Source organism: Homalodisca vitripennis, chromosome 1 (genome assembly GCF_021130785.1).
Source record: "Homalodisca vitripennis isolate AUS2020 chromosome 1, UT_GWSS_2.1, whole genome shotgun sequence".
Taxonomy (NCBI): domain Eukaryota; kingdom Metazoa; phylum Arthropoda; class Insecta; order Hemiptera; family Cicadellidae; genus Homalodisca; species Homalodisca vitripennis.
Genome location: NC_060207.1, coordinates 98,580,696 through 98,594,068, shown reverse-complemented (window position 1 = coordinate 98,594,068; position 13,373 = coordinate 98,580,696). Strand labels below are relative to the sequence as shown.

Sequence of the window (13,373 nt, the reverse complement as noted above, 5' to 3'; positions counted from 1 at the left end):
ATGTTTATTTTATGTTGTTTATTCTATGATGATTATTTCTTATTCTTTCTTCACATTTCAAAATGTTCGGTATTGTAAACAATCTAGAAATGAATTGTACAGATTGTATTATAATATTGTACATATTTTTGGGAAAATAAAAATCAATTCATTCAATTCATTCATTCATTCATTCTCTTATTGGCTGAAATAAACTTTTCAGACCAACCTACATGTATACTTTCTTGATCGAGATAACAAGGCAATCACTATTATTGTGCCAGATTATACATTAGAACGGAAGTAGATTACATTGGTTGGAACTAGATTACAATGCCCAGAAGTATTTACTATGTGTTTACTTTCTTGATTAGGACAATGCAAACGTTACTACAGGGAAAAGGAAAAAACATGGGCTGGAAGAAAATTAAATGGGCTGAATTATACAAATTGTTACTGAAGTAGGATTCTCAGAATGAGTATATATTTTTTATTTGTGGCAAGAGGCAAACTCTATTATGGCGTGTGCAATATAATTTATTCAAACCAGAAATGCTTCTTCACAAGTTCAACCCCAAGCAAGAGCCTGTGACAAATTTTTTTAGCTTTTGAACACTAAATATTACTATGTATCATAAACATGTCCACTTCCAATTCCAAATTACTGTAGGGCTCCATCTTATTACATCATAAGTGGTTTCACTAAGATTACCACAATGGATTTTGTATTCCTCCACTCTGTATTTTATTGATACTCATTCAAACTGTTTCATTCTCCGATTTCAGTACCACAAAATAATTTTCTTTAAACTTAAGACCAATTATGTGAAACGAATCAGGAGACTGGAGAATATCTTCCAGTGACCATAATTTATTTTCTGGAGTGTTCATTAAACCATTTTAAAAAGGACATGCCTATGACATACCTATTATTCAATAGGAAATTGGGTGGAAAGCTACTGGTAACTGGCAGTTGTGCATAATTTAGGTTTTTCCAGTTATAAAGTGTTTTATATGTCAACGCTGTAATATAACTTGTCAAAGCTCAATTTTATTTCCACTTCCCTTACTTATTATTAGGAATTATAATATGATGATAAAAAAATTGGATTTTGCTTTTCAGTTGAAATATTTGTTTTGGATACTTTTGAGTCAAATGTGGTTAGTACAAAACGTTTTGCCTATACAACATTTTCTACATGCAAGTATAGTTGGTAAATACCCAAACAATATTTGGTTTACTAAAAACATTGTATTTTTAAATAAAAACCCATGAGTTTCTAAAATATCATTCTAATAATTTTGATTAAATTATCAATAGTTGTGCCTATTAAGCACTTTAATTAAAGGAAACTATCTCTCTCTACAAAATTCTGACCACAGTTATAAAAGAATAATCAAGTTCGGATTATTCAAGAAAATTCAAACTTGTACAATTGAAACTGTAATAGATGCAAGAAGAATTTCATTCAAATCAGACCATAATCATATTGTAATTTAATTTTTAAGTCTAATTTACAAATATTTCTAGGGTATTTTTCATTTTCAATGTTTTTTACTTCCAAAAAGTTTTGATATTCTATTATTTTCACAAAAAATCATGATTTTACTTTCAAAATTAAAGTTAACAAACTCTAGTGAAATTAATTAAATGTTCACCATTTAGGCCCATTTAATTTCACCTATCCAAAAGAGTATTCTAAAATATTAAAAAAAACTATATTTACTATAGATAATATGACTGGAACTCGAACAGTTTTGGCTTAGTTTTTTTTAAGTACAGTCAACTTCATTTAGAAATTATTATTATAATAAGGCTACTGTTTGTCAATATACATAATTCACATACTACTTATATAAGTCACCATATTATTATTTTCCTCACCAAGAACAGAGACACTACTATAACTCTTGTGAATTGTCAGTTTTAATTATTGTGTAACAGAACAATGTTTATGGTTTGACAGGCATTTGTCGAGACGAACCGCAGCATCAAATGGTGTCCTATGGCCGGATGTGGCCGTGCTGTCCGTCTACCTGAAATTGAACAAACACGCAACCAACCACAAGCAACCACCTCTCATGCTGTCGACTGTGGGAATGGTCACTTCTTCTGTTGGTCAGTTTTGCTTCACGTGCATTATACTGTTCCATGACAAAACCAATAAAAACGTTCATGAACATTTATTCTCTATGGTACACATGCCATCATTATGAAGTGATATATAAATAGATGCAGCAGTAGATTGTGGGCTGTACATTTATTATATGTGTCATGCCCCTTCAGGTACACAAAGCACAAAGGTTTTCTTTTAATTTGTTTACAATGTTTTACCCTTATAAAGGTTAGGTTGTCTGTATGAGCTACTGTAGGAAATGGCATGGATCACTTTAAATTATAACACGAGATTATATTGAGATTTCTTTCTTGCCATTTACATGAATATAATCTGGTAGTTCTGTTTTGGTGCCGATGCTATTAATGATTTTTTATTCCGAGTCAGATTAGTTTGTAGAGTTAAGTATCTGTGAGTAAAAAAGCAATTGTAGTATACTATTTGTTTGTAATTATTTTTAGAACAAAGATAAGAGATCTGCTCTTCAGTTTTTGGCAAAGGTGACTTCCTGGATGAAGCTTGAAAACTGTTCTATTTGATCTGTTATTCAATTGTTCTTCTCTTTCGCACAGTTTTTTACTTTTTTCTTGCACTTGAAAGTGCAATTTTAAAATAATAAACAAGCACATTAAGAAAAATACTGAAACTTTTAATCTGTCAACAGACCACAATAAACTTCAAAAGTGTCTTTATTCAATGATTTACTAAAGTAAAATATATTATCCTGTGAAAAATATTTGTTTAAATACAACTAACATTGTACAGGGAGTGCCTAGGTGAGGCACATGCCCCCAGCGGTTGTCAGCAGTGGCAGCAATGGCAGACCAAAATAGCGCAGGTCAAGCCTGAGCAGCTGCAGACATCGAGTTCTGAGACAGAAGATGCTGCCAACTGCCTCTGGTTGGTCACTAACTGTAAGCCCTGTCCCAACTGCAAGAGCCCGATCCAGAAAAACGAGGGCTGCAACCACATGAAGTGTTCCAAGGTCAATATTGATTTTTTTAATAGCTTAAAAAAACAAAGTTTAATCTTTTCAACAATCCAGTAGACTATTGAAATCCAAAGATATGAAATATCAATCACCTAGGCTCAACTTCCAATTAACGGTGGATCAATTATGTTGTGGGTGATCATGATCTAAAGTGATAAAAATATCGACAATCTTTAGAAAATAAAGGAAGTATAATAAGATCATATCTTTATCAAAATCAAGTTATGGGGCGAATAAAAGGTTGACTTTCTGTTTCTGTGTAATGCAGGGGCAGAATAAGGGACTGAACTGAGAAAGGAAATCTGAAATTAAAATAATGAGATTTGATAAATGGTAACTTCAAAAATGAAAGTTTTAAAACGTTGTAACTATAAAGATAGTATAAAAATTATTATACTCAAATTTAAAGCTCCCTCCCCATTGCATTAACAGCTCCCTCTACATTGTATAGGTGGAATCTTGGTTTAAATCCTATAACAACAATGTATAAACCTCAATCACTATTACGTCCTTAAGTGTAGTCAGAAAATTAAGTATAATGTCTAATTTTATGTAATAAAGGTACGGTATGTTAAATCTCATATACTGTTCGTTTTTTATGTTGTGTTTGGTTATTGGGAAATAAACTCAAAACAAGAAAATTTAATTATTTTGCGAGTAAGTCCTATACACCATGTGTCAGCAGTATACTTCTCCTACATAAAAGAAACAGCAAATATGATTATTTTATTCCTTAGTATGCAACTGTATATCGCATAACAATTTCTCTACAAATATTTTAAACTCTAGTTGTTAATAATCGTCTTCTCTTCCAGTGTAAGTCTGACTTCTGCTGGGTCTGCCTGGAGAGCTGGAAGAAACACAGTTCAGCAACTGGAGGCTACTTCCGCTGTAACAGGTTTGAGGCAGTGCACAAGGCGGATGAAAAACAAGGAATTTTAATCAGTGAGGTTAGTAGATTGGCATTAAGTGCAAATAGAAGTTATTTTTAAACTATTAATTAATGTTATAATTGCTTGTTAGTTTTTTTTGTCTATGATGCATGTAACACCCTTATTCATTCTTCTCTTTGCCACATCTAGGGTTAAATTAATTCAGTTCATTCAAGTGTAATTTCTTAGTTATAAGAAAGTCTAAAATAAATCCTTTCATTTTTATATACTTCAAATTTTATTTTTGACGTTGATGAGCAAGATTCATCTGATGGTTTTATTTTTATTAAGCACAGTTATAGAGTATGTAACAGACAAATTCAAACTATAACACTGTATTGGTATATTATAAAAAATAAAAGTTAAAAACATATTTTCATATCTATTCACTTGGATAGAAGAAAACTGTAATATAATAATCTAGATAAATAAATATAATCACTTTAACAAAGAAATAATTAGCATATTTTATTAGTTAAAATACTATAACTAAGGTTTAAAACATTAACAAGCTACTATCATAGGTCAGGTAATCATGAACAGAGTAAAAGTTATACGTTGGATAATCTGGCACGTGATCTGACATCAGGAAAGTACCGATCAGAATTGCCCCTAGCCACCATGCAGGCTTCAAAGCAATGAGAAGAATAAAAATGAAATACAATATTCTTCTTCTCTCCGACTTGCATCAAAATACCAAACTTCATACTAATCGATACATCGATTTAACAACTACCGATAGATTTTTAAAATTTTTGGATGCATGCTACCATTACTTTTGTCGAAAAGCATTATAGTTACTGTGTAAAGTGGCTTATTCACAGTGATGTTAGAGAGTGATAGATTGTCGCTACAGCGATGATAGTTACCGGTACCTGGATTAAATATGATTTCGGTTTTTTTTTTATAGACAACCATTTGTTCCCTATCAGATAAATAAGAGATTAACAAATGTAGTCCTTTATTTTTTATACTATAATTACAAAGATTTGTAAAAAAATAATTTATGATTAACAAAATCAAAAGCTTGACTTAAATTTATTAATGTTGAAGATTTCAAAACCTTACTTTCAAAATTTTGTAAAATATATTAGTGAAATTACTGTTCCATTTATGAAAGTATTTAATCATAACATCAACTGTTTTATAATAATTAATGTTAATTTCCTCTACAGTAATATTACTATTTTTATGTATTGTTCTAGGTGACTAAAACCTAAACTTACATGTTTCAATCTTGTTTTTCTTCTTAATACAATATCCAAGTATTTTTTTAATACTTTAGGAAATTGGACTTCAAATAACATCCAGTTAAACAGATAAGTTATTGTTTGTATAATGTGATGTATAATTTCCTTTAGAATATTATTTGAAAATCCATAATAGTCTTCAGGTTTTGAACCACTTAAATTAGAAACATACTTTGAAATATTATATTCATTTTTACATTTTACTGGAAAGTTTTATTTAAAAAATTACAATTTGAAATGTAATTGCTTAATCATTTAATATTAGGATCAAAGTTACTATATTAATAAAATAATTATTGAAGTCGTCAGGGTTTATGTTTTCTTTCAGATTTAGAATTTGTTTAATTTTTAATCATAGCCCAAACAGTTTTATATTTATTTGTAGCACACACAATATATATATATATATATATCTGTTTCTTTTCATCCTTAATTCAGTTCTTATATATCTTTTTTGTATCTATGTATGATTTCCTGTTAATAATTTAATTTTCTGTGTTCTTAACTTAAATCAATCATACAGTGCAGTTACTAGATCTTTTAGTTTATACAATTGAGATATAAACCATTTAAACTTTGACGTGTTTCTCAATTTTATCTTAACATCCTTAACTATGCAGCATTCTTCTAGAGAATTCGTTAATGTATGTATGAAAATTTAAAGGCATAACCAGCAGATAAAACTGAAGTTAGTTGTCGCCAGTCTGCTTGGTTCAGTTTATTAGTCTAGATTATACCCATTCCTTTTTTCTGTGCTTTTATAGTGAAATTTATTTCTAGCAATTCAAGGAGAATATCTTATTTTAGGCCTTACTAAGAAATCAACAGACAACTCAGCTGAACCGGTTCCTCCACTATTACACCCGCTTTCGAAACCACGAGAACAGCCGGAAGTTAGAAGAAGGGCTGCTAGCCGGTGTCAGGAAAAAAATGGAAAACTTAGCATCGTCTTTTAAGAAAGGAGAAGGTAATTGTATTTTTGAGATGGGAGTAATCCTAATTGATGAGGTATTATTTCTTTTTATTAGTATCTTTGCTGGAAATGTCCTTGTATTGATGGAAGTTTATTTTCATCTTGTATAAATTTAAGATAATTTAATGACATCACCCAACCGATAGTACTTTAACTCAAAGTGAGATAAAAAATTCACTGTTAGATTATGAGGTGCTTCTTAAAATAAGTTGCCCAATCTTAAGTAGCCCATTCTCTGAGATGGAATTCGCTACAAAGATGTACATAATGTTTTGTCTGCACCCTTAACTATATTATGTATGTACTTTTGAATACTATAAAAACTTTTATTCATGATGCAGTCAGTCCAGATTAAAAAGTATAATTAAAAGGATAATTCCAGTAATAATTTACACAGTCTGAATAATTTTTCTGTTTAATGTTGACAGTGCCTGCTGAAGTCAAATTTGTAGAGGAAGGTGTGAGAGAACTGCTCAAGGCTAGGAGGATACTCTGTGGCTCCTATGTCTACGGTTATTACTTGGAGGACAACGGATATAGCAGAACTATCTTTGAGTTCATGCAGGTACATCTGACTTCTTATTAGGATTAAATATTACTAATTTACTAAAACCATCTTATCATCATATGTATCATTTGTTTTCTAAGTGTGATAATGTTATCATCTCAGCTCTTTACATTTAGTACAAAAACTAAAATTGATCACTATATATATATACATATTAACTGTAGTTTCAAAATATAAATGGCTGAGATTTACTAATAGAGTAATCATTCGCCTAATTGTTCATATGTATGGCCATTGATTAGTTTTGGCCAAATTAGATGTAGGATATAAAAATTACTGATGGTTTCACTATTTTTTGTTAATTCTTCTTTCTTCCATGTGAACTTTTTCAGAATGAGCTGGAAGAGGTAACTGAAAGACTGAGCGAGATGGTGGCTCGGCCATACTTGCGCACACCTCGCTCTGTCATCGTGCAGACAACAGCCTTGGCTCGCAGGAAACGGCATGAGTTTGCACGAGCAGTCTCCAAAGGTCTTGTACCCCCAGAGACACCACCGACTCTACGTAAACTTCGAAGACGTAACTACAGGGTACTGGCAATAGACACCAACAATGATGCAGTTAGTAATATACTTTTTACTCTTGTTCAACCATCAGGTTAACTTGTCAAACAGAACTCATTAACGAATGAAATGCTTGTTTCAGGAACAAGTGCAAGCAATTGCAGAGTCCCTGAAGGATTTGGACTCAAACAACCCATGGGTGAAGGACGCTCGAGGTCGTCACAACAATTTAAGTGCTATTTATGACTGGCCTGATTTTGACTCAGACGATGAGGTGAGACCACCCACTAATTTTTAGTTGTAATATCTTTTTGCACTTGAGTAATGACTGCCTCTAGCTAAGTAATGGAACTATATCATGTGGTCAAGGAGATGAACCATGCTCTTGCTGTGAGTCTGCTAGGACAATGTGTGCGACTGGACTGTACCAAGCCTCGAGCCCGTAACCCTCGCACCTGTGTCCTCCACAACTACTGCAGCCTCCACTGCAGCCAGATAGACAAGCTGGGTCTCCATCCTGATTGTAAGTATACCAATCCACTACATTCATGGGTACTTTTTCACTTTTCAAGGATTTTCATTTAACACATTACTGATCTAAATAAATTACTAAATAATAATATGTCATAAAATACTACATGAGCCTTAGTAAAGTGATCATAGCATGTTAGTCAAGCCTCATGATGGGGTTTTAGTAAAATTAAGGTAAATTGTATGAGCGTATTCGTTCTAAGATAACTTCACATATAACAATGATTTCAATATAGTTTTATATTATTTATTCTACAAATCTCTAACATAGCACAAAAGCATGTTTGAACTTACAATAATATCTAATATCTTGTATGATTGAATTAATTAGGAAACAGTATATCACAACAATCTGCATTTAACTTTTCACTATAAAACTTCAAACAATTCCCAATCAAATCTACAGTAACCCCAGTAATCCCACAAAATCTACAGGATTAATTTTGTATTTATTTTAATAAAAGTATTGTATCTGTATATAAAATATACATACATAAATCAATATCAGGCAATTTCCTTATTACAGTATAGATTACCTCAAATAATATCTACTTAATCCATCCAGTAATAAACACTGTAATATAGAGCTGTATGAGGGAAATATTAAAAATTTGTATATTGCCAATTTCATAAGTATAGTATCAATGAGGTCAGATTTAGAATTAATGAAAAAACTTGCCAAATTATAAATTTATAACATTTCTAAAAGTTAAACCTTGTTACCTTACAGTAGGTATATATAAAGCTCTAGTATATATATATATATATATATATATATATATATATATATATATATATATATATATCGTATGGGGGACAAAGGCAGCTATCCATAAATAAATAAATTAAAAATTACAATTATTAAAAAGTACGTAAGAACAAAGTTCTTGAGTCATAAATTAAAAATAATATTAAAATCTCCCGTCACAAAGCTAAATCCAAATTACTGAGCCAGTTTAGAGACCCATCCTCTAAACCACTCAGACCAGCCAGACCACCAGAAAACAATCGCAAAGGGCAGTCGTTTACAATGTGCTCAATTGTCTGAGAGTTTGCGCCACAATCACACGTCTGGTCGTCAGTAATACCCCACTTGAATTTCCAGTGATTGCTTCTCCCAACCCCAGTTCGAAAACGATTCAATAAAACCCATTCCTTTCGAGGAATTTCCAAGCCACCCGCTGCTTTCGTAGGATCGGATATCAAGAACTTGTTCCGTCCATCGAATGATTCCCAGGATGACGCCCAGTTAGCATTAGGCGTAAAGTTCTCCTCTATCAACTGGGATGCTGTTCGTAGTGATGGCTTGCGTGATTTGAGCCGGCTATCTTGCTGAGGAAGGTCGCGCGTAACGGGCAATTCGGGATTGGACACGATCTTATTTACAGAGCTCTAGTTTACAGTTTTTAGTACTGGAATGATTAGTTACGTAGTATTTGAAGTAATCTCTAATGTAATGAGAAAATGGCCTTAACCCATTTCTGATTGATTTGTAAAGAAATAATGCACACATGTGAACACCCAGTGGGTACAAAAAGTTTTGTTATGCTGCAGCGTATATATATAAGATTTTAAAGATATATATCTTTAAAATCTTATTTATTACAAAAATATACATTTTAAATTATTATATTAGACAGTTCATAAAGAATATAGATATAGAAATAAAAATAACTTTGAAATATGTGGAAGAAACTTTTTCTATGAATTATGCGTAGGTGGTAATATTTGAACATGAAAAAAATTCTATTTCTTCAATTTCATTCTTAATTCTACTATTTTATAAACATGAACTTAAATGTATATTGCATTCAGGCGAGTGAAATCTTAGTATGTTATGTTATGAAATCTTTTTCAATTAGGACTTTTTATTTCGAAAATTGATAATATTATTATAATTATATATATATTATAATATTATATTCATCATGTACATGTCACATGTCTATGTGACAGATCTTGGTACCACAATCATTGACATTGAATGAAGTATCTCACTGATGTAAAAACAGGGAAATGTTTATATCTAAATATTTAAAAGCTAAAGCTAATGTGAATCAGTCTAAAACAAATAATTCCACAGTATTAAAAACGTGTTTTGTATTTCATTTTGCTTTAATTTCTGAACAAATTACAAGGAACAGCAGTTTTTTTTTTAACAGAAGTCTGTTATTTTTTTCCTGGTCCCAATACAAGAACTATTACCTCAGTTTATGTAATGTTGTTATGCAGCGTATCAAGTGAACGTGACAGCAGATTACAACATGGACCTGGTGATTGCTTTAGAAATGTCTCGTCTGCAGATGATAGAAGATGAGATGAAACAACGCCAGAAAAAGGAGAACAAGTTAGTAGCAGACATAATAGAAATTTCTCTAGACCATCTCCCACCATCTTATTATTTTGACTTAAATTATTTCTGATTCTCTCTATTCACTGGCATAAAACATAAAATGGCATACTGCTAATACAATAAATAAAACTATCTCAATATCTAACATTGTAATATATCTGTTGTTTCTTGAGGTCTGCTTCCATATGTAGTAACAAATCTAGAAATTCTACCATCCTGTATAAGGGAATGTCTTCTGTTTCTACAATCTTCTTTTCAGCCTCCTTTAATCTTACTGTGGTTTTTATTTCTCTGAATTTGTTTTGATGTAATAATAAACAGCTCATTTGGAGAATTTGAAATCAGTTAGAACACAGTCATGATTGAGGCCAAAAACCTTTTCAACACGTTCGCTGCTAAAAATCTCTATATAAAGTTCCCTATATGCTGAAATTTTTAAAATATATTTTAACTTATTTTTGGATGAAATGTGATAGTAATATATGAAAATTACTCATAAATCACAAAAGTTATCACTCTCTACCATTTTGGGAATGCGGTAACTGTGGTTACCACTAGCTCCTGAGGGCAGTCTTCCTTGCCAGCTGGTAGCTCTAGTTACTGCTCGCACTAGGAAACGCCCTTTAATGACAGTGGGAACATTCCAAATGAATACAATGTAGCTATGTAAATTGTATCTTATTCGTTTTGGACACATATAAACAATATTTATACATAAATTTGAAAACCAAAATAAATGTAAAAGTTTATAAAAATGTGAAAAGTTTATATAAATCTTCGCTAACTCACTCAAATTCAGTTATTATTTACAAATATGTGGTGAGTAATTATAACAAAATATATTTAAATGTTTACTTGAAATTATACAAAAAATATTGTAGTACATAAGTTTATAAAAATGTATTTCAATCCAGTTGTGAGCGCTCTATTGATGTAGTTTGGTCTCGTAATCAGGATACTCAACTTCCGAGTCCGTCTGGTACTCTACATTGTCCATGTTGTCATCCTCGTTGTTTGAACTCAATACTGGCTCTGTTGTACGCTTTGAACTTGGTTATTGTACACCACTTGGTCCCGGGGGAAGATGCAACCACTTACTACTATAAAAACTTAAAAAAACATAAAAAAATAATGATAAAGTCTAATGTGAAAACGAAGTGCATAAAAATGCAGGAAAAGTACCTCCCGAGGAGCGAGAAATACATCGTTGTGATAGCTCGAGTGCTGGCTGCACCCTGACCTCATTTCAGAACAAAGGCTCTGTGGTAACCACAGTTACCGCCCGCAGCGAACATGTTAACTAGATAAAACCAAATAAAACTACCAGTCTCCCCACCTCCAAGTGATTTACCAGTACTAAATCTTTGATTAGTACAGGTAGATTTTTCAAAAATGCGTAATCTAATAATGCCTTTTAAAAATGAAATGTTCATATTTTTGGTGTTTTTGATGTCTTAACATTCTAAAATCGTAGACACCAAAGAAACAAATCAGAAATTATCATGTAATTTTTCATCCTTATCTATGGAATGGCACCATTAAAGTTGTGAACATTATTTGAGAAGGAAATATATCTTTAATACAAGAATAGCTTGCATCACAATGGGTCTGCATTCACTGATCAACCACCTAGGACAGACCAGACGCCAATAGTAAATGGCATTCGTCATAGTGGAAACAGGATGGTGGCATAAAAGGAGGGAACGGAAGTGGGCCTTTTTATTATTGGTTCAGTGTAGATAAACTTTTTAAAACGCTCTGGTATGTTTCTTTTTTTTATTTTAACGTAGATTGTAGTTATGTGTTAAGTTAGTTATTCAATTGAGGAAGAGGTCAGATTGCAGATCTCAAAACATAGTATTACTGATTTTCTGTATCAGATGATGGCAAATATCAGGAAAAATCCTGTTTCCTTCATATTTCAATATGTTTTAAATTTTAATATTCTGTTTTTTAACATTACTACAACAGAAACATACTGATTATTTATATATTTTCCGGATTTTAAATTAGAATTAATTTTCAATGTTTATGTTATTTTGCAAACAATATGTGTTTAAACAGAGTATGAAGAACAGACTTACTTTCAAGAAGTTTAAAAGTTAATTCTCCTCTCCTTGGTATAGAAACAATAAAGTATAACAAAGAAGACTATTCAGAATCACTATACACTAGGTCTACCACAGACAAATTTACTCACTTTAGAGTATTTTCAGTATTTAAAAATATCAATCATAAAGCAGAATTTTTCAAACCGATTAGTTTTATTTGAAAAAAGAATTTTTAAAACCTTCTGGATTTACAGGGAAACAGAAACATCTCCAAGCACAAGTACAGAGCAACCTGAAGGTAATTAAATTTATGTATTACTACCTATGCTAATTTGTAGTTATGCATGTGAATTTATGGAATTATACAATATAATAGCTAAGAGTATTAAATTTAATCTTGTTACGTAGGGTACCTAATATCTTTTTGTATTTCTAAATTATTTGTATTATTTTGAATTTCATAACTTGTATCAATTATAAAAAATTTCTAAAAGATATTTCTAAAATCTTTATGTACTAAAATGAAGAAAAATTTCATCACTTACTAGTATTTAAAATTGTGTGCACTTTCATATACCCTGCAGACTTCAAAGATACATTAAAAGTTTTATGTACCATTGTAAAACTGGAAATATAGGCTAAGATTAATTGAAAAGAAGCTACTGCCTTTCCTAGTTTCTAGTAATATTGGTTTTACATTATACCAAACTCTTTTAAAATTTGGATTTGTGTGAAGAACTAGTTTTGTCTGAAAGTTATGTATCCTTCTATAAAGTCCTTAAATATATCTTAGAAGATTTAAAACTGAGATTTTTATTTTAGAAAATAGTAGCATTTAAACTTATATTTTTATACTAGCATGCTACAGTTAGAAACGAGAGGCTTGTTATACGAAATAATTAATTGGAGTTGGTTATCAATGATACTTATATACTCTAATACAGTATGAAGTTCTCTATACTCAGTTTCAAGTAAGCAAAGAAAAAATAACTTTTTTGCTGTGTATTTTCATGCAGTTTCTTTAATTAACGATGTCACATTTTATAACATTAATCAGAAATATGGCTTGTTTAGATAATGAATTTCAGATATGAAGAAAGACAAAATTATGGTTCAAGTGGAAAA

At 31.1% G+C, this 13,373-nt stretch overlaps 1 protein-coding gene across 4 annotated transcripts in view; it reads left to right on the top strand.

The window, feature by feature from the left end:
- LOC124367494 (ankyrin repeat and IBR domain-containing protein 1-like) overlaps window positions 1-13,373 on the top strand; it is a 72,753-nt gene that overhangs the window by 38,237 nt on the left and 21,143 nt on the right. For all 4 annotated transcript variants that reach the window (XM_046824381.1, XM_046824353.1, XM_046824361.1 and 1 more), the window contains 10 exons: window positions 1,947-2,098; window positions 2,862-3,081; window positions 3,903-4,037; window positions 6,077-6,236; window positions 6,671-6,807; window positions 7,143-7,370; window positions 7,456-7,587; window positions 7,683-7,836; window positions 10,077-10,191; window positions 12,503-12,546. In XM_046824381.1, coding sequence (XP_046680337.1) covers window positions 1,947-2,098; window positions 2,862-3,081; window positions 3,903-4,037; window positions 6,077-6,236; window positions 6,671-6,807; window positions 7,143-7,370; window positions 7,456-7,587; window positions 7,683-7,836; window positions 10,077-10,191; window positions 12,503-12,546 — 1,477 coding nt within the window. The remainder of the gene's footprint in view (window positions 1-1,946; window positions 2,099-2,861; window positions 3,082-3,902; window positions 4,038-6,076; window positions 6,237-6,670; window positions 6,808-7,142; window positions 7,371-7,455; window positions 7,588-7,682; window positions 7,837-10,076; window positions 10,192-12,502; window positions 12,547-13,373) is intronic.